The 27,662-nt window shown below is 32.7% G+C and overlaps 2 protein-coding genes and 1 long non-coding RNA gene across 3 annotated transcripts in view; all 3 read left to right on the top strand.

Moving 5' to 3' along the window:
* Window positions 1–23,118, top strand: part of LOC140046084 (nucleotide exchange factor SIL1-like) — a 46,868-nt gene extending 23,750 nt beyond the window's left edge. The window contains exon 8 of the mRNA XM_072090599.1: window positions 23,052–23,118. Within this exon, the coding sequence (XP_071946700.1) occupies window positions 23,052–23,088 (37 nt within the window). The 3' untranslated portion in view covers window positions 23,089–23,118. The remainder of the gene's footprint in view (window positions 1–23,051) is intronic.
* LOC140046095 (fibroblast growth factor 8-like) overlaps window positions 1–27,662 on the top strand; it is a 251,885-nt gene that overhangs the window by 95,202 nt on the left and 129,021 nt on the right. The window lies entirely within an intron of this gene.
* LOC140047877 (uncharacterized) lies at window positions 179–11,613 on the top strand. Its single transcript, XR_011844986.1, has 3 exons — window positions 179–210; window positions 591–723; window positions 11,582–11,613. It is a non-coding gene; the product is annotated as an uncharacterized lncRNA (long non-coding RNA).

Raw genomic sequence — 27,662 nt, 5'->3', positions numbered from 1 at the left:
CCTCAGAAGTAAATCTTACCCTTGTTCATATGATTAAAAGTAATGGTACATATAAATAGGCAATGAATTCACAAAAACTCCAAATCATATTTGCAGGGTACATCGCTTTCATTGTTAAAATGTTTTAGTATAAAAATGTGATTTTTTGATGTATTTATTGTTTGACAGGACACAATGCAAGTAACTTGACCAATCACAAGCAACATTACGGTGAGTCCTTCGCCTCTGATTAGTCAATATAAATTAATTAAAAAAAAATGATTTGCAGGTTACCTCCCGCTCATTGTTAAAATGTTTTAGTATAAATATGTGCATGTTATTGTTCGTCAGGACGCCGCGCAAAGCAACATTTCGGTTAGTCCTTCGCTCCTGATTGGTCAATTTTTCGTTGCGTGTACTAGTGGGAACTAATCTTCTAGACATGTACTTTCTACCCAAAATATAATATTGTTGAATGATGATGACAGTGTAATAATGTTATTGACCACTGGGTGATTGATGATCCCAAGTATGGTACAAAAATAGTAGTCACACAAGCTAAAACCATAAATAAGAACATGCTAACAGTAGACTTTACTTTTGCAATCCAGGTAAAAAAGGTGGGATTTTTCTAGGTTATAAAATCTCATTATGAAGCGATTTTAGTAGAGAAATCCATTAGACATTTAGCATGAGAATGCTGAAGCTAAATTACCAAAATGAGACAACACGAAGTTATTCTCAGTAAGTATGCTACTACTGTATAACTTGGCATAAAGATACGAAATACATACAACTTACTTCTATCTCAAGTTTTTTTTTCTCTTCGGATGCAATTAATGATTTTGAAGTCGTTGATTTGACACCGAAACCTTTTAGTTGGAACATATTTTATAGGTGATGTCAACTTGGGTAAACTTATCCGAGTCCAAAAATGGATGAAATCGCATTTAATTCGTCAGGCGGAAGCTACCTAAACTTCACAAAGTCAATAATCACAACGTTCTTTTTTACACGTCACTCTGACTATGCAGCGCTGTTGAGTCAGAAAGTCATTTTGCACACGCTTAGGGGTATGCGCAGAAAGAATGCGCGTATTCGTGTGGCTCGTGGCTGTTATCGTTTTACTGTATAATAGTTTAATGTCTGTTGTATCGTACTGCATTTAAATGTTTTTCTTATACCAGCTTTATTCGTATCGAAAATGAATTATTACTTTAATAATCTAAAAGCTGCCTGTGGTCTGGCTTTGAGCTTACAATATCCAATGATTTGTCCCGATTATTATTATTATTGAATACTTTAGAATATATCAAAATTCTGTAATTGATACTAGCATTGAGATATGAAATGGTAATACATGTAATAACCATACCCCAACCACCCATAATATCATAACTCAATACCAAAATAGTGATAACATACTTTAAAAGTCAGGATTATTGTCCGTTTAAACGTAATGCCATAAAAATAGGAATACTTTTAATAGCAATAATGAAAGTGAGATGATGGCATGAATCGTAAAATGTTAGATAACATTCTAACGAAAATCTAGGAACGTGAGGTTGAATTTCGAGTAGTAGTCTTGAAGTCTCCAAATATTGAAAAACATAATAAAAATCTTTATAGATATATCAGACTGGTAAAAGATTACTATAAAAATAATTTACAACAGAATGACTAGCTATAGTTTGAGGTCGTAGGTTCAATTCCGCCACCGGAGACTTTTGCATACAGAGAAATGGGAACGAGTGCTTGATACCATCAAGGAGGTCTTTCCACAAAGACCTATTGTTGGATTGTGAAAATCAAAGCCCGAAAGCCTATACACACAAAATATTATTTTTGTTTAATGTTTTAAAACTTTAAATATATTATATTATTTATAGTATAATTCGCCATATTTTATTTTTGAATGAAGCTTTTGATGCAAATTACTATTTTATCAATTTTAAAATTTTGTAGATAGTAGAACTTGTTATTGTATATGTATGACATCTTGTTTCGTCAGCGTGACATGTACACAAACGCGCGCGCGTTGAACATGATGGCTTATAAGTTATAATATTACTTTTCTACGGGCACATCACTTTTGTTAAATCTACAAATGCTAACAGCGAAATCGCATTCTTGTAGCGCTTTGCACGTATTATTTGTGATCAGATGTTTCAATTAGTACTAAGTTGTTGAAATTTCGATTAGATTTTAAAATGAGGTTCTTAACTCAGGGACACTGTTAATTGAAGATTAAAATTATTAAAGTAATAACAAGTCAATATATAATTATATATAGGATAATAATTAAAAAAATAGAAAAACAGAAAATAATTTATTTTTAAAAAATCGTTTAACCCAAAATTAGTTGGAACACAATTAGTTAACAGATTTACTAATTTAAAGAAAACAACTGAAGGTGGAAGTCAAAGTTTCGTCTTTATCTTACTTTTCCATTATACTTAGACTTAGACCTAGACTTAGACTTAGACTTAGACTTAAACCCTAAAGGTGTATTTTTATCAAAAACATTTAAAAAACAAAAAAATAAAGTAAATAATAAATATATTTTATAAAGTTATTCACTTTCGCACAAACAAACAATTATTCGCTTATGAAAAAGACAAAATAAACGATAAATAAAACTTTGAGTGGTCATTTTGGTTGTTATTTTGCTCTAATAAAGTGAATAACTTTATTAAAAATAAAAAGTGACCTATTCATAGTTGTATATATCTTTATTTTCTATTTTTTGGACAATATATAATGAAAAAAGTAGGATAAATAACATAATAGGAAACTTTTAATTTCACTTCTGAAATCTATGACGATCAGAATTGATCAGTGAGTGAGTTTGCTTAGTAAAGGTCACGAGGTTATAATTGTATTTAACAATAAAAGTCTAGATTGCTCAGCTATAGACAACAAGTAAAACGCATCAAGCTTAGGTTTAAAAGAAAATAATATATCATAAACTTTGTGACAGAAACGAATGTGTATAGGACAATGATGCAGTCACGGTGATATATCTGTAATTGTCAAATTGGTCAAAATTTTAATTGATACGTGTCATTAATTACTACCGTTAAGGATGAAACGTAACAGCAGTGCAACACACAGATCACCTGTCGCCTGCTAATACGCTCGAGAATTCGTTTGACAAATTTCAACAAGTGACCTTTTCTGAATCCATTAAAGTTTGCATTCGATGTTCGATCTCAATTCATTTGTTAGAAAAGCGATAGATTATAAAATCCTTATGAAGTAAAATGTTACACGTGTTATGGTCATCACAAAAATTTTAATAGAGACTGTTTGACGACTAGATACGCAACCACCGAGAGACATTATTTGCATGATCAGAAACAAGAGATGTGCAGAAACATGAGATGTGCAGAAACGTGAGATGTGCAGAAACGTGAGATGCACAGAAACGTGAAATGGGCAGAAACGTGAGATTCACAGAAACGTGAGTTGCGCGGAAACGTGAGTTGCGCAGAACTTCAATCGTGTCACACTTATGCGCCGCTAAGACATTCCGCGCATGTTCCGAAATATAGCTGCGCAGATAATATTAGTTAGACCCGAGTACAAATTAATTTCGATGTTTTACAAAAAACTCCATTTGGAAAATTTTGCCTTATTTTCTAGCTACAGAAATCATGTGATTTCAACAAAATAAATGTTGTTATATTTGCTGAAGATCTCGGTAATCCCTCTGGTATTCATTTCGTCTGAAATGGGATCAATTTCATGATTGAGTGTATTACAGATATTATATACAATCACAGACTCACAATAGGTGTGATTATTACAGCCTCACCTGTCGTTTACAACTCGAAACAAAAATTGACAAATTTCATCAAATAATCCATTAGGATAGTAAAAAAAATAAAATATTCTCAATTTCTTCGTAGATCGTTAGATTACATATTTTAATATTATCAGTGCCTTTGAATTTGCCATTGTGGATGTAAAATGCGTCTTCAATGGTTTTTTTTGTAGTTTTTTTGTAGTCCAAAAAAGCAAGATAGTTCATTAAAATTCTCCATCAAGGTGAAGCAGGTAATAAGATAAACCATGTTTAAAATATACCCAGTAATTGTAAACTTATAATTGCTATAAAAAAATGTTCTTATTTCTCCTCTGTCTTTCGTTTCTTGATCGGTTTATTCATAATTAAATTGACATTCTACATTGGCAACATTAGCCGATGATCTTTCCTTTATCTTATGACTTACATCCGAAGGTAAAATGCAAACTTTATATTAATAAGTTACAATTATAAAATGATAGATACTGTGGTATTGATAGGGGCTTGACAATTGGACATTATGATTAGGTTAATCAGGGTGTAATTCCACTCTTCCCTCGGGTTAATGATAATTATGAAAGTAACGAAAATAAAAACTTCAATTCAATTCAATTCAAATCATCATTTATTTCTTCCATATAAAATAAGAACAAATATCCTATATAAATTGTAAAATGAAGGAAGAGGGAAAAATTCAAAAAGTAACGCCAGATGAAAAACAGAAAATCTATTAATCAAAAGAACTTGTGGCGAGCTAGCCCTAAATGAATGATATAAATAAAAATAATTACAGATTCATTAACGTACACAAACACACAGACAGGGCAGGGCAAGTAAAAAGCAAAAAAAAGAACATACGATCATGTGATATAAAAGCTGAGAATGGTATAAACACATTTTATAAATCATATTTTGACAAAAGACATTTTTTGGCTTTATGAGAGAAAATTTTCCTGGAGGGGGTTGCAATGATTTCAGGAGGAAGATCATTATATAACTTAATACCGCTATAACGGACGTTGTGTTGAAGCAACGTAAGTTTGGGCTGAGGAAGATGAAGTTTGTTGCAAGTTCTAGTAGAATAGGAGTGAAAATCTGAGTTTTTAAGGAAGAAGCATAAATTGGATGGAAGAAGAGAATGCAAAGCTTCGTAAACAAAGATATATTGTTGTAATTTATTAATGTCATAAACAGTTAGTAAATTTAAATAATAAAAGAGGGGAACTGTACTATAAATAAACTATGTTAATAATGAAATGAAATAACAACAAGCCCAACAGCCATTAAGTCGCGTGCTACAATGCATACCGGACCGACAGACAGACCGACAGACCGACCGACAAATGAAGAAACAAGAAGGATATAATGTTATAAGGACGATTTGCGACTAATAATGACTATTTTAGCTGAATCTAAACCCGAGTTGAGGAATATAATAGAACAGAGTGAGGGAAAAATGGCAACAACTCCAATTATAACCACTTTGTAGTGCTACACGTTTATCATGTTCGTTTCTAAGACCAAATAATGACATAAACATGTGTTAGGACTACCCATAGCGGCGAAACTCTGACCACTCGCTGACCACTCGTAGGAGATTGATAGCATTTACATCAGAATAATTATAAACGGATTAAAAAATTAATAAGAACACCTTTCCAACAGCTTTGGTACATCATCGACGTTTCCTTTGCTTTAATTTGTTTTCATAAGGTGTCTATAATCATCTTATTTCACCACTCTTGTTAGTGCCTCCCAGGACGATGGTTCAAAAGTTTCTACTCTCCAGTTAAAGTTTAAGCGAAGAATTCAACAATCTCCGTCAAAGTAATTTGAAAAAATGTTGATTGAAAGATAACATATGCATCCCCACTGTGTCTGTTGAAGTGAACAAGTGAACAACTTGTTTTTGCCACAGGTTTAAATTCGACAACAATTTTTAGAAAGGAAGCTCGATTTTTGTAGCTAAAATATACAGTATCATTTTTACAATAAAGTAAATAATAATATTTCAAACACTGATGTTTACATATTAGAATTTAAAAAATATAGGCTAAATTTAAAATGTTTATAATATATAAATAATTAATCGATTTATATATAATAGTAGTGTGATACGTGAGCTAACTGAATATTAACTCGTTAGGCCTATCAAAACAGCCTACTATCGGTTCGTGTGTAGTGTTGTAATATACCTAATACCTTAATTAACCTATATATATATATATATATATATATGAATTCTAAGCGACAGTCATCATTCTTAAATCAATGCCTTAATCTGATCGTGATGTACACGTCGATTAAGATGTCATTTCCTAACCTTTTGACCTAATGTGATTGATTTCGCATTAATAAGTCAATAATTTAAGTATTCTGTATTTAAACAATCTTGATCACAATTTAGGACCTACGTGAAGTCATTGGTTGTTTACGCACGCACTACTACACGCACACGCACTACTTATTTTAACAAATCATGGAAATATAGCGCACATACAGCATGTATTGAGCATAACTTGACCACATCTTGCGACTGTATTTCAGAACCATTCTCTTGAAAATTGATTGTAAAACGTAGCCTAATATAAACATGTGCGGTTTATTACCGATGTCGTCCCTTTTAATTCACTAATTTTCAGGTTCACCATAACACTAATATAATCAAAAGCTTCAGTTTAAGAGTAAATAAATCATCAATTTACCACGTGACCTTATAACCCTATATCGTAATCAAACGTATTGATATGGTGCTATTAGAAATAATTTATTATTTAATAAATATAACGAAACTGCTGTTTTTAGCATTTACAATTAGATAAATTGTCATCTATTTAAAGAATTACTAGAATCCAATTTAATTTCTTTCAAGTTAAGCGTGACTATTACTGAATTACGTCATTTGGTTAAAAATAATATTTAAATTTGTTTTTACAACTTAACAGCTCGCTTTTCGTTTACAGTGAACATTAACTGCAGGCAGCGAACACCACCTGATATGTATGCGCACTGAACAACAACTAACATGCGCACTGAACAACAACTAACATGCGCACTGAACAACAACTAACATGCGCACTGAACAACAACTAACATGCGCACTGAACATCTAAAGAATACGCACTATAAACATCAACTAGACGCCGTCTAACATATACGCACTAAATATCAACTAACATACGCACTAAAAATCAACCAGTATGCGCATTGAACGTCCAAAGAATACGCACTATAAACAACAACTAGACGCAGTATAACATATACGCACTGAACATCAACTAAAATACGCAGCAAACATCACCTAACATACGCACTGACATGACGTAAATGATTTGCTACTTGACACTATTGAAGTTTGTCAGCTATAGCGTGACATATTTACAGATTAAGTGATCCTTTTCCTTTTAGATTCGTAGATCAGCAAATATTTAAACGTCATGTTAGATGAAAGCAGTAGAACATGACTAAAATTGATCGATTGTCAGTGTGTAGTTTGTCGTACTGAAGGGTTGTCAAACATGAACGTTTTGATACCATATGTGGCACTGGTGGCACACACCGATACTTTTAAACAAATTTGCGTAAACATACACTGTTCCTGCTGCTATGCCAAAAGGATGGTCGCCGTGAAAACATTAATTACACAGCAGATGCTCAGAATCATGTTATGCCTTATGTGTTTAATTCTTGTTTATTAATTACACAGATGCTCAGAATGATTGTAAACTTTATATGTTTAGTTATTGTGTTTTTTTAGTAAATTCATGGAGAAATAAGTAGCGCGTGTGTCGACTATGTATTGGTATACCCGTATAATACACGTATCTGAACCGCAAGCCGCAATTTGTCTTAAAATGTCGTAGTAACTTTAATAATTGCAGAAAGGTCACATTTCATTATTTTTTACATCAATATCTTCTGAAAAAGAACCCCGTACATACGAAAAGGAAAAACGATAATAGAGTATCAACTCAATGTTAACCACCGTATGCCATGACGATTGATAGCACATTTTAAACACAGTAGCTACATTAAGAATGACACCCCTGGGCGCGATACGTATAGCATATCCAATTTAACCTCATCACAATTGATATGCATACGACAACATTGCAATTAAACCTGCTATAATACAGTTGTAAATCTCGAATTGGATGAAAAAGCAGCGCTGATAACAAACTTTCATGATTGCGCCAAACTCGCGACGTTAGACCGGCATTAGGATGTGCATATATTTCCAGGTGTGAAATTTAATTTGCACCTAAGTGAATAACAGGTGGACCTGTGCATAGAAATGATTCTCTATATGTGAGGTCCATATATCATGACGTACATGTTTGAAGAAAGATGATTAAAAGGATGGTCTTTTCTTTATATTTGTTTTATTTTAATTTATTTTCCAACTCTGTATCAATGTACACGTGCGTGTATACGTTGTGAATTGTACTAATAGGCCTTCGGTATATTGTATTTTTTTTATCACAGGCCTACTGGTGGATTTGTAGGCATCCCTGTAGGCCTTTCGGTATTAATTATCTTTAGATTTAAATCTTAAGTCGTAAGAAAACATAACATATACATTATTAGTATTTTATCCAATTTTACATTGTTCCTGCCATTTTTAGCGCGTACCGTACGCGTACCGTACGCCCACGTAGACTATAATCGATGTGGAACATAATGAATGTGCATCAACCAATAATGTGTTATCTGAGAAGAGGACAGCAACAACTCATTCAGGTATTATTAAACTTATTAATTGAAACTAAAAAAAATACTGAAACGATGCTCTTAATAGATTGAGAAAATTAATAAGCGTTCTTTACCCGGCCTGGATTACGTTGTCCAGGCGACGACGACGGCATGTCATCCGTAACGCCAGTATGTCCATAGCTGCCGCTGAATGTCGTTCGCTTTCTGATTTTCTGATTCATTTTACACAATTTCTAGTGACAGAATAGAAATTAATAAGTTATCGTTTAAATCAAACTATAGCAAAATATAAACAGTCCTGGACTATCAGTATGAGATGTGCGTAGATATCAATCTGTCGAATATAGGAAAACGCCAACAAAAAATTTAAAATCGTAAATAAAACTTAGGTCACACAAAATTCGCTTATAATTTGTCATTATTCCTCATCGGTTGCGCGTACCTCTTGGCGTTGCATCCCAGTTGGGGACCAACTAGCTTCAAGTTTTGACGTAGGCGTTGATCAATCAGAAGCAACAGTTCGGTGATGATCCATTGCGTCGTGATGATGAGTCAAATTAGTTGCGTTGCGTCCAAATTGGCACCGTTAAGCTTTAAGCTTGGTTCACACTTGAAGCATCTTGAATTAGGTCGAAATACTGACGTTGTATAAACGTTATTGCGTTGCGTCATAGTGGAAACCAGGCCTTAGTCAAGAAACAAGGACATTTGAAATACATCTTTCTATAAGGTGGTAAGTTTGGTTAAACTAAAGATATAAGACATATCGTAAAGCAACGAACTGTCTCGCTAAATAATTACAATAAATAATTACAGCACTTAAAAACATTAACAGTTGTCACGGATAACTTAATGTCCCAATACGTTTAGTATATGTAACTGTTAACATTGATTGACAACTGGTAGTTACTGCTGGGGTCATATCCCCTCTAATGCAGAATACACAAGACATAAGTTATCACACATACTTACATGTACACCAACTTAAATGTAAACGTTTTGATTTAAGTAGGTTGAAAAAAAACATTAATTTTATTTTAGCATACATTCAACAACGGGTTCATTTACATTGACTAACCGTGATTATTACCCCATGAGTACGCAGCTAAAAGTGACCATTCAAGAATGCGAAACTTACAGTGACCAATATACCCATTAGTACGCGACTTACATTTACCAATATATCCAAGAGTGCGAGACTGACAGTGAACAATATATCAAAGAGTACGCGATTAGAAGTGACCATTCAAGAATGCGAGACTTACAGCGATCAATATATCCAAGAGTGCGAGACTTACAGTGGTCAATATATCCAAAATTACGCGACTAAAAGTGACCATTCAAAAATGCGAGACTTATAGCGATCAATTATATCCAACAGAACGAGACATACATGGGTCAATATATCCATTAGTACGCGACTAAAAGTGACCATTCAAAAATACGTGTACACGACTTACAGTGATCATTACTCATAGTACGCCAAATAAAAATGACCATTGCCCATACTAATGGGACGTGTAACTCCATGTTACGAATTCCGTTTAAAATGTACATTAACATTATGATTATGTCCCAGTTAGCTGCAGAGGAGTCACATTTTGGCACGTGGCCTCTTTTAATACCGGTATAGTTGTTTCTTTTTTCATTCCATCAGAGTATTGGAAAACTCACATTAAACGACGTTATGAATTGAACAAGCCTCCTCCGTTATGGCCTACTTACATTTTGCTATGAACATTAATTGTATATTTAACAGGTGTACTTTTGGAAATAAAGTACTGCAATAAATGTTTTCCAATTAACTTTCCCCGTGGTGTTTTACAAATTGATGTCCGTGATGAAATAAAAGGCGCCAAATTGTACTTCGATATTCATTATTTAATAGTGCAACACACCCATCAAAATTACGTATCCCCCTTTTTTTTAGCGTGGATTTCACTATGACGCAATGATGAACGTAATCGCAACGTAAGTATCTTGATTCGACCAATCAGGAGTCGATTATGGATAATCAATAGAGTCGTGATTGGCTGCTAAATTACTAGTGTTGCGTTGCGTCCTAATGGAAAGCAAATATCATAATTTTTTTAATGAATATATGCACATAATAATAATGATGATGAGGATGATGATGATGCTATTCATGATGATAATCATGAATAGAATCATCATCATTATTGATGATTGATGATAATCATGATGATGTTCATGATGATATTTGTTGATGAAAACGTCGACGGCGACATGATGATGAAATTCATGATAAAATTCATGATTGAATTCATGATGATATTTGATGACATTCATGATGATACTCATGATGCCATTGATGATAACATTAATGATGACATTCATGATGATACTCATGATGACATTGATGATGACATTTGATGACATTCATGATGATACTCATGATAACATTGATGATGACATTTGATGACATTCATGATGATACTCATGATGACATTGATGAAGAAATTTGATGACATTCATGATAATACTCATGATGAAATTGATGTCATTCATAATGGTATTCTTGATGACATTAATGATATTGATAACATTCTTAATGATATTATTGATGACATTAATGATGACATTAATGATAACATTCTTAATGACATTCTTAAAGACATCATGATTCTTGCTCCTTTTTCTTTTTACTCCTTGCGGGGGTTACAGCTCTCTGTTACTCTATTGTTTACTGATATTAATCAGAATGAAGTGTTTTTAGCTTATTTGTTGCATCAGCTTAATTAATTCTATAACATGCATGATACAAAAGGCCCTACTATTATTATTTACAAAGATATAAAACAAATATTTATAAAACAATAATGCAAATTCCCGATAGAAATGAATATTTACAATTGATGTGAAGCGCACAGAAGTACGCGACTATGAATTGGTTTTTAATTAATTTTGTAAACTTCAGAGCACATCAATAACTATAAATTTATTTACAAAACATAATAGAAGTATTTTATCAATAGCTGTGACAGTGGAATATTAATTAATAGTAACCACGGTCGTTTCAATTTATTATGTATAGCTTATTATATGTGTACTATTTCAAAGATGAGAGCCTACTGACTGTCTGACATTGAAGAGACATCTACTGACTGTCTGACATTGAAGAGACATCAAGCATTTTGGAAAATAGCTAACATATTGTATATGGAGTGACACATAACATACCTACCTTAACCCCAGCATACAAGCAAGTCTATAATATTAGGTTAAGTTTGATTCAAACTGTACTGTGTACAATAGTATACGGTGTTGTATTATATACCATATATAGTAATAGTATTTTTACTCATTCTACTCCATGCTTTTACATTCAACCTCTATATGGGTATAAACCATTCATCAAATTCGCGTAGGCATATTGTAACATCTTAACAACTACTACGGTATAAAGGGAATTACCTAACAAATTATCCTTTTCATAATAATTCATCTCTTCAATCTTAAATAAAACACAATTTATTTCACTGGTACTTATTAAGCGACCTACTACTGTTCGTTAACCATAGACTATAAGGACTCGTGTCTGACTCAAAGTAGGCTCAGTAGCTACCTTACTGGGTTGATAGGCTCCCGTGATGCTTTATTTATTTAGCTGTGCAAAAAACCTGATTTGTGTGACACAGGTGTCGACTATATGATGAAACATTGGGTGTTTCTAAAGCTTGGTTCCCACTAAAACGCAACGCAAGGACGTAGACGTAACATGGCGAGTTGACCAATGACAAGCGGCAGTTAATAATCCATCGATTGTGATTGTCAAATCGTTGCGCTTCTTACGTCCGTGCGTTGCGTCCTAGTGGGAAACACGTTAATGCGTCACAAACCTTGCGGTGCGCCCTAGTGGCACCCAAACAATCATGATGTAACTCGTCGTCCACGTGACAGTACCTGAATTATTATAGATAAATATGTATTTTGTATATTTATTTTGCCTTATTTATTTATACCCTGCGTTTATGTTTGTTGTAATTATTATTTTTCAAGCTTGCATCCTCCGTGTACTTGGTTGTTTTAGTAATAGTATGTAGACAAATACATTTTTTAATTGAATTGAAAATTAAATAATATCATTAAGACAACTCCATTAAAATATAGAATATCGTGAAGTAATTGGCTAAATACAACACTTTAATTACAGTAAACATAGTTTTAATTGAATCAATTTAAATGTAAGATGTCATGCTAACTCTGTTTACATTTCATAGATGTTCTGACATTAAACGTCACTTATTTGAACCAACTGATGTTCTTTCATCAAAGTGAACTCAGAAAAGATCATTAAGTGCGCCGTAACATGCTGGGACACCAATGTCGGGCTACATTCCATCCAACATATTTCTAAGTTCAGGCAATTTAATTGTACCGTATGATTACATCATATTAAATTGATTATCGTTTGTTAAATATGTGCACTAAGTTTCTATTTATACTTGTCTTGTTATCAAATGTCGGTTAAGACCGACTTATGTATACCATACGCAGGAGTTTGAAATAATTAAGTCTCGACTTCCAGGACGACGTGTTCCTAAAATATTTGAATTCGCAAAATATTTAAGTAAAATCAAAATTATTTATTATAGATGATCATAGTAATTACAAAAATACAGATTAATTACTAACATATATGTTAATATATTTTTGTACTAATGTTCTATTTTGTTATTGTTGGAGCCTACATGTTTAAAGCACTTGTGCTTATTTTGTATCCTATTCCATTATCATTTTTATTTTATTTTGGTTATGGAATAGCAATGTCGATGATTGATTGATTATCAGCGCCCTAACTTTATGTAAATAATCCCACTTACAACACAACAAAAAAAACGATTTTCATTTGGTGTGACCACGCTAGCCCAATAAAGCTTGGTTCCCACTTGGACGCACCACAAGTACGTATAAGTACCGGTAGTAACGCTGTCTTCTATGTGCTGCCGGTTGGTAATAATATAATAAAACTATAATCATCTATCAACACGCATAACTTTCATTACAAATGCCAACATTGATGGATGCACAAAAATCCCTTTACTCGTCCTAAATGTGTTATACTAATTTATTACTTGATAACTGTAGATTGCATGGTGTAATAACAAAATATACAGTACTCTACGTATATAACAGTTCATTGACCTTTTAAATACAGTTTTAATGTGTTTAATAAAATAAACCGAGTGGTGTTAGACGAATTTGTAATTACATGAAAATGAATTACGCGTCATTGTTTAAACGATTATTTTATAGGAAATTCTAAATTCCGTGATTAGAAGCTTTTGTGACGTCATGTAGTTTATTCTCATCTACAGCTTTTAAGATTACTTCGCACAAAATCTCAGCAAACAATTTGTATATATACCCTTAAAATTACCCAACTTGATAGCGCTGTTAACGGAGAGCAGGTGTAGTGTCGCCATGGTAATGCATTAAGATTTATTAGCGTAGTGCCAAACATGCGCATGTATCATATTGAACATAAATTGTAAGTAAAATTTGAGCTTAGAAAAGATGTCAAAAATGAAAACATTTTGATTATAAATACAGATCACTGGAGCCTATATGTAGAATTGAACTTGTACAAAATGACACAGATAACAAATGTTGTAAATGTTCTTGTTCTTATATGAACATTATGTACAACATTCATACCGGTATAATGGTACCATTGAATTTCTCGAACTTAACGAAAGTAATCGTAGTTCACTGTTTAACCTATCTGTACCATGTACTTGCATGTAATTATCGAGTTAAACGCGAGGGCAAAACATCTCGAGTACCCGTATTCGTTGACTCTGTTTGATACACATTCAGCGAACACGCGTGCCACATGCAGGGAATGAGATTTGTGTGTTGAGGATCGAGTACAGATTCAATGTATTTAGTAAACGTTAAGCCCTCACGGTTTGTAAACGTTTCGGCGTGAATTTTAGAATCAAAATGGAAATGAAAGAGCTTTTCAAGACTGTCATCGAAGATTATCAATGATAAATAGTTTTAATTCTCTATTATGTCGTTAAAGTCGCACATTTGGGAATATTATTATATAAGTAATAAAACAAATGTGGCTGGATTAATGCAGCATTATACTTTCTCAGATGTTGATAATGTTGCCGCCATGTTGACTTTTTTACGATGAGTTATTGATTCCATGTGAAAGCCCTGTAAGTCAATATTTTATACGATAACATTACACTACCGCCACCATTTGTCCGTTCGTTCATTCCACTGGCTATGTTAGTACACAGAAGCAGTAATGTTAAGTAAACCGTCTGGCTAGAAAAATAAGTATCTGAAATTAAGTATGCATGTATAACCATTTGTTTACTAAAGGATCTAAATGCCATAATACAAGGCTCTCAATGAGAGATAACCTATAACATTAACACCATGTTTGTCATGTGTTTACACTAACAATACATTATGACATTTATGTTATGTTCTCACTCTCTCACTTCAAAAGAGGAAAATTTACACTTTGAAAAAATAACCTTTCTTCTATACGCATATTACTTTGGGAAAAAGTTCTAGGACCTTAGTATTTATAACATAGCTAACTATGATACTTTTTTTTTAAATTTGTTCACAAAGTAAATAATGTTCTGGTATATCAATACATTCAGTTGTATATTAAAAATAATATGAACGTAAAACAGACTAAAAGCATTCTTATCCCTCCTTGCCTTAACTGTATTGAAATGGAAAAGTGTAATAAATGTTTTCGTCTTTAAATTAATCTTATATAATACCGAACATGTCAAAGTAGATATAAGTTTGCGATCTAGCAGGAAGTTGACTTGATGCAAACATCCAATCAACTTACATAAATACTAACATTTCAATTATATTTATTCGGAATTTCTAATAGCATTAAAGTAAGGCGTACTTGACTTATTCAAGATTTTCTTAATGTGTTTATAATGTACGCCTACGCTCATTTAATCACATTCGTATTGCGTGACGTAGTTTAACCAGGTTTATTCATGACATATTTGTTGCTTTTTAATTTAACTAATATCATATTTCAACATATATATACATTATTCTGTAATAACAAACAGCAAAGTCTATTTCATGTACATAACACTTTTTACTGTATTCTATTTTTCTACTGTATATTCGACGTTACCATGAACAACTAAATATTTAAAAATAACCAATATTTGTAAATAAAATATGCTCACCTTATTAACTTAAATTTCTTATTAACTTAAATTTCTTATTAACTAATGTTTATTAATGCATTAGATGATTTTGATTGTTACAAAGTATTGTTTATTAGTAATGTAAACGTATTTTTTACGATATTGGCCTTTCATACTTTAATTTCTTTTTACTTTCTATTGTAATCTTCTTCTTTCCATTAAAAAATTGAATATTTAATAGCATGCCGAGTGCATTCCAGGTGGTCAAGCAATAGTTTCATCTATTTTATAAATGTTTTATCAACATTATCATTTGTTCTTGCTATTTTATTAAGAATTTGCTAATAGGTAAATGATAACAAACCAACATGAAACATTGTGTTTGGTTTCGTAGATTTCCCGAGTAGCTTGACAACCCTCAATTTCAATTAACAAGAAAACCCATAATTATTAATTTGTACAATACCAAAAGTGCGTCGACTGGTAAACAAATATCCCTGATTTCATATAACTGTATACGTACGTCGTAATTACACGTCAGATGAGCAGCTGTTTAGTCGATTTGCCCAATAGAGCGTGCAGTTATAGGAGCAAGGGGACCAGTGAAATTAGGGGATCTCACTAATCTAATTAGGTTATGGAATTAATTAACATTGTTTAATACATATCGTATATCAAGATTAAAAGTCGCCTTTGCCAACTAATTATTCGTTACATAATTATAGAAGCAAGAGGTTGTCGTGGTGCTATGCTAATTTTATCAAACTGCGCATGCGTACACCCAAGAATGAGGAGTATCTTTATATCTTCTGTCTTTGGTTGTCACTTGGAGCGAGTTGACCAATGACAAGCGACAGTTCGACTAATCCATCGCTTTTGATTGGTCAAATTATTTGCGTTGAGCGCTCACGTCCCTGCGTTACTGGTACTGGTAGTCCTTGTAACCGTGGTGATACCAGATCATGGTGGCTATTGACTGTTATAATTATACAGTTAGTGCTTACGGACACTGCATGTTGATGCTTAAAACAACATTACTCCTGCATCCCACTAGACCACTATCATGTATATTATATGATTTGTTTGCGTTACGTCCTACTGGGGAACACTACAAATTACTAAACAGTATAAAGATGCGGCAGGTAGAAACTGAATATAGATAATATTTCTTATTGAATGAGGAGATGTTATTAAAATATTCATCTAATCAAGAAGCCAACAAAGACTGTATTGAATAGTAATTAATATCCCTTCCTTTAATTACCACTTTTATAACCACACTTTTAATTCTTTACGCACGCGCGCTTTGTCAATATTTTTATTAAATAAATGCATACAACATCGCTTATGGTAATTTAATTGATTTTGAATAACATGTTTAATGGGTACATGATATTTCGCTTAATTATTTTTTTTAAAGCAGGAATGGTTGTACTCTTAGTCGAACTAGTCCATGTTGTAATTTATTTTACGATGACATTTTTGAATTGTGTTTGTCTAGGCTATGAATTAAGTTAATGTAACCTTGTTTTTGGCGAACTTGCCATAAAACAATTAATGGAATGATGTTGACTGGAATGATTGATTTTAGTTGAATAGATTATCTGACTTTAAGAATTTGAATTACAGCATAAACTACATATTTACATTCTAGAGAAATGTTATTAAACTGTCGTGTTATATGAAAGCCCCACAGCTTGCAATATAAATCATTCTGCGCATGCTCAAATACATTAGATGCGCAGAATGACTTTTTGAATCGATAGGCCCGTAATCACAAGGCGTGTCATGACAATGAAATGTCGCTAACATGATAGTAAATGACAAAATAATGATCCGCGAACATAAAAAGTGCGATAAACATCACATTTTAATGTCCCTTGGTAGGCCTATTTTCATTGAATCATGACACTAGAATTATCTTCCGTCACATGTGACACGTCATTCACCCTAGCCTCTTATTCAACCTAGCCCCTCATCCAACCTATCCCCTTATTCCACCTAGCTCTCATCCAATCGAGCCCCTCATCCAGCCTAGCTCCTCATCCAACCTAGCCCCTTATTCAACCTAGCCCCTCATCCAGCCTAGCCCATCATTCACCCTAGCTATCCCCTTATTCAACCTAGCCCTCATCCAACCTAGCCATGCTTTAAGTTTAATTAAACGTTTTTAACAAGGCCATATACATGGCTGCAGTCTGGTGCTCAAGTTAGTGTTTACCTACCAATCGAACGACCGACCAACCGACCGACATAGTGAGCTGTAGAGGGGATTTGAAACATCAATAATCTTAAAATGTACTATAATTGGTAATAAAGTTTAAACCTGTGTCATGTGTGTTAAAAGTCAATTCATGAACGTTAAGTACCACAACGTCCCTTTGGGAGGGACGTTATAACTGTAGGTCGTCTCGTGTGCATTTGCAATCGTAAAAAAAACAAAGCATATAATATATCATTGAATTTTTGCTAGATTGTGGACCGTAAGACGCGTAAGACAATCTGTAATGTATTTTCTGAAACATTCGCAGCTCAGAAACAGTACATTTTCGTGTTTTAATCTAGTTTCTTTGTCGGATAATATGTATGCGATTTGCAGCAGTCAGTAGAGCAATAAAGGTACATTATTTTTAAACTCACTTAGTGGATTTTTTAAAACTAAATCTACAATACGAAAATACGTTTTGCCTTACGTGTAATTCGTCTTCGTCTACTGACTTACTTCTTCGTTACAACCAACACATATATATTTGTTTCTATATATAAAAGAATAATAATGTATTATACGTATCGTTAAAACAAAATTCAAGGATACTTCGTATTGTGGTCGGATTATGTAAACGTGTGTATATTAGTTTCGCTCCAAAATGTGAAAACATCTTATTTCATAGAATTTTAAGAATAAATATATAGGCCAAGTTATCGATCGTAGACGGTAAGACGACTTCTCTATCATAACACAATAAAATGGTATAAAAAAGCTGTTTTTTATTATGTATATATACATTGTTTTGCATAATGTATACATTAAAGTGTAAATCTTTGAAAATAATACTTTCCCTTTTATTTGTAAATAATACGTATGTGTTATTACGTATGTGTTATTACGTATGTGTATTACGTATGTATTACGTATGTGTATTACGTATGTGTTATTGATGGTCGTTAGAATTATAGCTTCTATAAATAATTAAACGAGTGTATAAATAATTTTTTTTTAAATCAATAAATTGCTTTCTGTGGTTTTCTAAATAAAAACCAATAAATCAATGTTTAATGTTGTAAGAATTTGCAAATGCATTAAACAAAACGTGAAGATGTTTATAGAAAACCATAAATCATATTACATTTATGGGGCCTAGTTTCTGCAGTACTAGGTCTATGGTAAAGTATAACAGTGTATAACTTTATTATGTTATGACACATTCAAACTGATTGATTATGTTACAGTAGTGCACAATAATGGCACCGAATCATGTGTTTGTACACATTAAACTTATTAAGGAGGCCTTCGAGTGCTGCTTTGAGTTGTGAACACAGAGCATACAAATATAGAATAAGTAGAGCAGTGTTAAACGGGAGCAGAGCCTGTGTTATCAGTTAAAAATCTACATTCCCTTGGAAACAATAATTTGGGGTAATTTGTCAAATTATCATAATATTGTCATAAAGCCATGACGTATTACTGTTCTACAACATAACTCAGTTACATTGTTATTAATCTTACCTGTATTTCTAATGATTTGTTTTCATGATACTACAACATTTGCAAACATAAACGATTCTTTTGTATGGTATGTTGTTTCAAAATTGGAAAACAAACCATTTGTTTAAAAATCAGAATGTAAGCTCGACTTTTCCTGCGCATTTTGTTTGCATCGAAAGTAGATATGAGTACGCATGTGCATTGCCAACGCTTTGAAATTCGCTCAAATACATTGAACACAATCACGCTTAACTGTGATGGCGCTAGTTACAAATTGAAATGATATATTAATGAATGGCGCGTAATACAACAAGGCCAACAGCCATAAGTCGCGTGCTAAAACGCATAGTGATACCGCACCGACAGACAGACCGACAGACCGACCGACCGACCGACATAGTGAACTATAGAGTCGCGACCACGCGACTAAAAACGGACATAGGTAGAGAGGGCGGATGGATAGACTCCTGATTGTCGTTGTCTTGTATAGGCTACTTGTCGTCAGAAGATTATTTACCGACATGGTAATAATGGTGGAGAACCCTGGCAATGACCAAGATTACTTAATTCATATATTGCATTTGACTCCACTAATGATATTTTCTTTAATTGTTTATCTTATTTAAATCCAAAATTAAGAATTGTTTGTAATTGGTTCTTGTGGACCTTGTTGATGTTCTTTTGTTTTGTTTTATGTATTCTAGTCTGTAAATGGCGAGCTCCCCGCTGTGGATTGCGAATTGAAATAAAATGAGATACATTTTCCTTTTTAGAATGGATGATATTGTGTGGAATTAGAACGACAGTACTACTGTATTATGACATTCAGCAAGCAGCAATAACCATGTCAACAACATAGCATCATGAATACCTCGTTAAATTAGCAAAACACGGACTGTGAATTCAATCTGTGATAAACACCTCACTGAGGAGCAATCCGTTCTAACACTGTTGTTTAATTATGTTATTTTAATGAATATTTTGTACCATTTCCTCATTATTACTTAATGATATTAAATTTTAATTATTGAAAAATTATTGAAAAATAGCAACTGTGAAATATAAATGCACACTTGAGTCAGAGCGTTCAAATAAGTATAGACTACTTACACAACGGGAGATGCCCTATTCATGGGACACTCTATAATAATAATAATAATAGTATAATTCATAATTTTACTACTTTCTTTTATTACTCTTTCTCGATGTTCTTTAATAAAATGAGACACCGCATCAAAACAAATATTATTAGAAGACATTACATTATGTATAACATTAGGCATAAGTGTTAATATATTATTTGTACAAAATGTTTATTATGTGAGCTACGGTACTAATAATAATATTAATCTAGTTTTAGTTTTATTAATATATTATTAATGAGGCGTTATGGTCCACGCTTTGTTGGCGTAAAAGAACAAGGTACGCGGTGAACAGATTTTAAAAGACAGTGACACTTGACTTGTAAGTAGGTTTATATAATCTACCAGGCCTGGAGCACGTTAAGCTTTAATAAGAAAAAAGAACATGTTTTTTTTGTATAATATTTACATTAATACAAAATACATTTTTACCGCTCCACTTAGTTTAAATGAGGCTATTGAGAATTCAGTCTGTTGACTTCACTAGTTATGTTGTAGATATTTTACTGCAAAACAAACACGATTGTCCTGGAGATGTAAAACATTATATCGATAGACTTCATGTGATGTGTTACGCCTCGTGTGATAACATTCGAATGTTACTAGTTCAATCCATGTTCTAGTTATAGTGCGCCTCCTATGAGCAATCATTAATTGGATTTATGGAGCATGCAATTCAAATGCGTTTAATATTATTATATTATTATGTTATGTTATGTCAGAACTTTGGTGATAATAATAATAATAATACAAATTTGTTAAATTAGAATTACTGTTATGTAATTACTGTGGTCTGATTCACGGTGACTTTGATCTGTTTCTATGGTGACCTATACTAATTAAAAATGAGTCTTATGATTAAGACTCAATCGATATTTTTTACTGGTTTTTGATGTAAATTTGAATAATGAGAAAGCGCATCTGCCGTTGATTTCCAAAAAACTTTTGTTTTTATTCATGTTTTGGGTGACAACGCGTCCGAAAGATCAACGAAGTTAATTATTATACGGGAAACTAATGAACTTGTCGATTGTGTCACCGTAAAACAACGTAGCCATTGTTGATTAGCCCATTCGTGTTTCCAATGCTACAACAAGTTATAAGTTAAATATGTTTTATTATTTTAACAACGCCATTTTGTAAGTACAATACATTAACATTTTGATTCAACATAAGTGGAAATCAGAATTCCATCCAAAAGTATCATTAAAAAGCAGGTGGTTGAAGAGATTTAGAAAGGAATCATTTAATCAATTTAATATTTTGGTCGTAAATGTTGATATTAAAATTATTGTTTTGAACAGCTTTGCATTTTTACAGTTAATAATATTAAAAACACTAAAACAGCAAAATAATATAAACCTCTGTCTACACCATCACATTTTATGTGACAAAAAATGTGATGTGCCCATATATGGATGTCATATCACTACCATTTTTGGGCATACCACTACCATATTTGGACACATAACACTCTTTTTTCAAACTAGTTTCATAGTGTAGAGAGAGAGCTTTAAACTGCATAAATACGCGACAAATGTTGAGGAATAAGAGCAACTATATATACAGTTTTTGATTTATGATATTCTAAATATAAAAAGAAAACCTAACTGTTGTGATTAACGTAATTATTTTATAGTGTTTCGATTTTAAATCACTCCCAATATCATCGGATCACATAACTTCAATTTAAAGCAAGAAGAAATAAAATACACTGCATATTACCTTAAGGCTCGTAAATATTATTTCTTGACGTTTCCATTTTCTTTTTAGATTTTCGGATGAAATTTCTTTTCTGCTATAAATCTCAAATATATTTCCAGTTAAGTGCAGCATAAATTCTTACTTAATCAAATACTAAATAGGATCCTAAAACTGATTTGGAATATAGATTAATTGGTAAAAGTTACATCCATCACGTTTTAGTTTTCGAATAAAATGTTTAAAAGCGTCAGTTGGGATTTAGATCTCGACGATATAAATTGTACAGGCGGTAAAAAAAACATTATGTTATATTGCATTCTTTTTATTTAGCACAAGGTAAATTTTGATAAATTCAAATTTAATGCTGCTATAAATGTCATTAAACCCATTTACATCCATCTAATGACAGTCAAATATGTATGAAATTACACGACTCTTGGATGGTAACCTGTTTATCTGTATTGGAATTAGAGAAACAGTTGAGGTTCATGGTTATGTCTCCTATGTTTCTAAGTCGTCCCTCGACCAAATGATACTTTGATGTTTTGTTTTTATATGTTGATGTTTGCTGATTAAATTTAAACATACTTTGTCTTTGATAACAAATAACTTACATAGGCCTATGGTTGTGTGTATTACAAACACCACACCAACCTCGTTATTACGCGAATACATTTTTTCATCAAACTTATATCAGTGAAAATAGCGTTTAAATGAGAAAAATGGATGTTTTAAAACTGTTTAACATCAATGTGTTAACTAGTTCAATAGCACCTCTGTATAATGATGAGAATTGAGAATTGTTTTAAATTTCTTCCATGTTGTAGGTTCAACATTATGTATGTCAGGGTTTTCCTGTACTAATCCATCGTTGTATAACTAAACATATAATTCATGGCTTAAACACAGGTAAGTACGTTCTTATATTATACGATTGAAAGTGAATAAATATTACATGTTAAGTGAAAATATTCACATTTACAAATACAAGATTCTTTTCAATAATGTATATCACCAAGGGAGAGTGAAATTATTAATTTTACTCTTCCCATGACAGAAGGACCTTGTTTGAGCTTCAGCAAAGAACCATGCGATAACCCAATATAAATTGATATTCCCACTTTTATTTCTGCACGTGACCACAATATTTAAATCATGTGGTTTCCCCTTAAGATATAAAGATGGCCAACATCTTATCCCCGGTACTAAGCAGGCATACGCGCAAAATCCAACTCAACAATGTCAAAAAACTTACGAAAATATCCGCGTATTTATGCGCGCCACGAAAGCAGACTAGAGGGCGTGACAAAAAATGAAGCAGAACCAAAATGGAACTACTTTGACTTTATATTTAAGTGGGCTAACTTAGTCACTAATTCTATCTGAAGTATAATAATTATTGTTAATTATTTGTAAAGTGTTAAATGTTATGACAAACTTCAATCAATCAACTCAATACCACCGATTACACAATGTCAAATCCTAAGCCCAGAAGCAAATTCAATACAATCGTTAATCAAAAATGTAGTTTACCAAACCTGACAGATATTACTATTCAATTCAAAATCCCATGGGTTGGTTCATTACGTATTGTTGTTGCCTAGATTGCCGACTTACTTTTTAGCAGATGGGATAAATCATTGATGTGTAGAGTATGTTAAACATCGGGGCACCAATCAGATATGTATTGATCCACGCCCGAGTTTCTGGACGCTAAATATCGATTGGTATGTGTGCGTATCTCACTTGCTTCAATTATAGGCAGGACACGCTTTCACAGTCTATAAATAAACCTATCTTACCAATTGAAAACAACAATTTAAAAATCCAAATCCTAATAGTATTCTTGTACAAAATTAGCAGATTGCATGATTCAGTCCTGTTTTTGCTGCATATCCTCAAAATACAGTATGAAATACGGTATATTTTATACCATTTTTTGAGTACCCCGTTTGTGTTAGAAGTACTATCTTGGGTGGTCGTGTTAAAATTCCTCTTTTTTACCCAACCTGCCTTTCGATCCCCAATATGGCCTTCACGGCCTACAATTATGAATATAGATGTATATTTGTATGATGATGAGTGCAAGTTGGGTCCTGCAGATTGTCTACAATGGAAACAAACACTGCAAATACAATTTGAAAACACACTTACTTTAAAATGTTATCGAATCTACGTGAATTTTATAGCACCCTCAATTCGAATGTCTTAATCGATGATTGTAATGCATTCTAATCATATTAATATTTTTGGATTAAGATGCTTTTATCATTATCAAGTCAATAATCTTGTCAGTAGCATATTTGCCACAGGCGCACTTCTACAAAAGGAACTCGCACGATCACTGAATCGTATAGATTGAACAAACGAGTCCTGACCGCTTTTCAAATGGGCTATGTACACAGCAGCCGACTAGCAATAGTAAACATCGCTCTATATTAAAACATGTAGAACTAATTACCCCATTCTGTCAGGTTATGTATAATTAGAAGAGATATTTGGATGTTAAATAAAAAAAAATACATTTAGGCCTACAAGAATATATTTAGAGAAAATAATAATTATTATCGTAATAATACGTGTACCTGTATGTAGATAGTTGAATTATTCTGTTTCAGTCAGTAGTCCTAGATACGTCATTCTGAGCCAATGTTTCCATTTGTTAGTAATAATAAAACATAATATAACAATCTATTTATTACCGTTACTATTTTTAATATTCTGTACTATGTTTTGAGGAGCGTATTTTGTAAATGTGCACGTGATGTTAGTCGATAAATATTTGACATGAATTCTATCCCGTATCGACGCAAATTAAAAAAACCGTAGTAAAAATTTCAATCGATTTTAGACTCAGACCTCGCTTCTCCGAGATCGATCAACAAATATGAAATGCATGAAGTTATGCCCTCGCTAAAGTCCGCAAGGCCCTTATTAAAAATAGCATCGTGGTCAAATTGAGTATAGCCACAGAGTAATCGCTTACGTATTAATCATCTTATTGATATCAATTTCTGTAGATGTCACTATTTTTAAAAAAAGAAGCAAAAAGAAAATAATCACGGAGCACATGAATACTGTGAACTTAAATATAGACCTACTTATAATGATGCTTGCTAGACAAATTATTTCCAAGTGCATCGAAGAAGTTTGAAAACATTAACAATCAATATTAGATATTTGAGATTACCTTCTGCATTGTAATGCAGCAAACACGACTCACAATACACGCAAACTTTCTCTGTCATTCTTTAGCATTAACATGCACATTTCAAAAACCCTCTCCCTATTCCCAAAGAAAATTGCTATATTTCTAAAGAATTTTATCTAGCATATTCAAATATTCAATAAAGAATGTTGTCATCCATAAATTGGTAACATCTTTATTAGCGTATGTTGGACAGGGTACAACACCTGTTTTGTAACACACATACACATGTTGGTATAATAGCCGTCTGTTTGTGTAGGCCCGCGGTATCAGCTTTGAATTTCAGTAATCAACTGTATATCGAATATGACAGAAACAAAATAGATTGATCTGTAGAATGTATTTTAAAACACACCAAAACATTCACTTTATTAATATTGTAACAAACTATTTCGTTAAACGAACACAATGATCAAGTGCGTCTTTCAGTCGAAATAAAGCTACGCAATTACTTGATGGTTTTCGCTAAGCAGAATGTGTTTATAGTATATAAGAGACACGTCTACTATAGTATATAGGTTTATTATGTTTAAAGCATGCAATACGGTATGTGAACTACACAAAATTAAAAAAATAGTCGCAATTGTGAGTACCTCTCAAGTATTATGAACGCAATTATTATATAGGCCAACTGCAATACGATATAATGACATAACTGTGACATACAGTATGTCCACACTTGCCATACTAATAATAGACAACATGCAGGCCTCCTGCATTATAGCTTACCACAACATACATTATAGGTACTCTCACCAACCAGCTCTGTCTACACTATCAAACTTTATGTGACAAAAAATGTGATGTGCCCACTTATGGACATAATGATGTCATATCATTGCCATATTTGGGAACATCACACTTTTTTGTCAAACTAGTTTGATAGTGTGAGAACTTGCAGTTCCTGCATTATAGGTCTACAACAACTAAACAGCGTCCTCTGTAAAAGTTGAAATTGTATGGAACGCCCACCAACATTTGTGTGTGTAGACAGCTAGTCTGTCTTGATGGGTCGGCTTATTACACCGTTAATAAATATACATGGTTTTATTGACCTTGAAATGTACAATAATGATATTATTAATTCAGCAATTTAATAATATTATTCCTATTACTGTATAAAGGTCTATCATGTGCATTTGAATTATAAAGAATACCGTGAAGAAATTATATTGATTGGAAAAGAAATAGCTATATATACCAGTTTAACCGGTAATACATTATTTCATGAACCTTTGAATAATCTATTTTAAAAAGCTGCGGAAGTTTTTTTTTTTTAATTGCTGTATAGGGTTTTCTTTATCTCTCCCCCTCCCCCGCCCATTTGTGATTGGCGAATTACCCTTGCGTTTTATCCAAGCTAAAATAAGTGCCACCTCCACGCCTTCCCTGAAAATCCAAATACTAGGCCTACTTTCATCAGACGGGAACCATTTATTTTCTATTAACATTAATTCATCAAATATTGTCATTAAAATTCGCCTATACACTTTTTATACTAATATTATTATTTTTATTTTTTGAACTTTAACCTTAAAAAAGTAATTTCTCTGGATAATTGCGTTGAATGATTTATATTGGAATAGAATAACACAGCCTACTTCTGTATTAAGCTGTGATACTTTTCTTGAGCGCAGTGAAAGTATATGTTTTCTAAGTATAGTAAGACGCCAAGATGTTTCTCCGTTCTAAAACAACAAACAGCTTTCCTAAATCTAGTTTAGATGTCTTTTCTTAATTTAATTTGTTTAGTAGGACGGTATCAACGTAAGTACCGTCAACAACCGATTTTCTTTATTTATAAACATGTATTATTAAAAGATAACTTGTGCAAGTAAATACGCTTAGGAAGGAACTAAAAAATAGTTACATTGACAAAGTTTATATTAGGTTAAAGTGAGTTTATCAACAGAGCGGCAGTGGGATGACGAGGACTGATGCGCAACGGTCGCGCGCGTATGAATCATATGATAGGCGCGTGCGGCTAGAAAGTGCGGTTGTGTTCATACCGTTTTTTACCGAACGTGAGCAGATAGCTCACTAAAAAATTCCACTGCGCATGACAAGTTCTGATTTATTATAATACGTCAGCGCGTGCCGTATAGCGTATTAAGTAACTATCCAATCAGAAAATCGCGTACTGAAGGCGTTTAGTGTGCGTCCGATAGAAAACGATCACAATTTGCGGCAAATTTTTTACTGAGCCAAGTGTTAATCGTGCCAGTTGGCT

This window comes from Antedon mediterranea, chromosome 4, assembly GCF_964355755.1.
Source record: "Antedon mediterranea chromosome 4, ecAntMedi1.1, whole genome shotgun sequence".
Lineage (NCBI taxonomy): Eukaryota > Metazoa > Echinodermata > Crinoidea > Comatulida > Antedonidae > Antedon > Antedon mediterranea.
The sequence above is the reverse complement of the archived record's forward strand: the minus strand, read 5'-3'. Positions and strand labels throughout refer to the sequence as shown.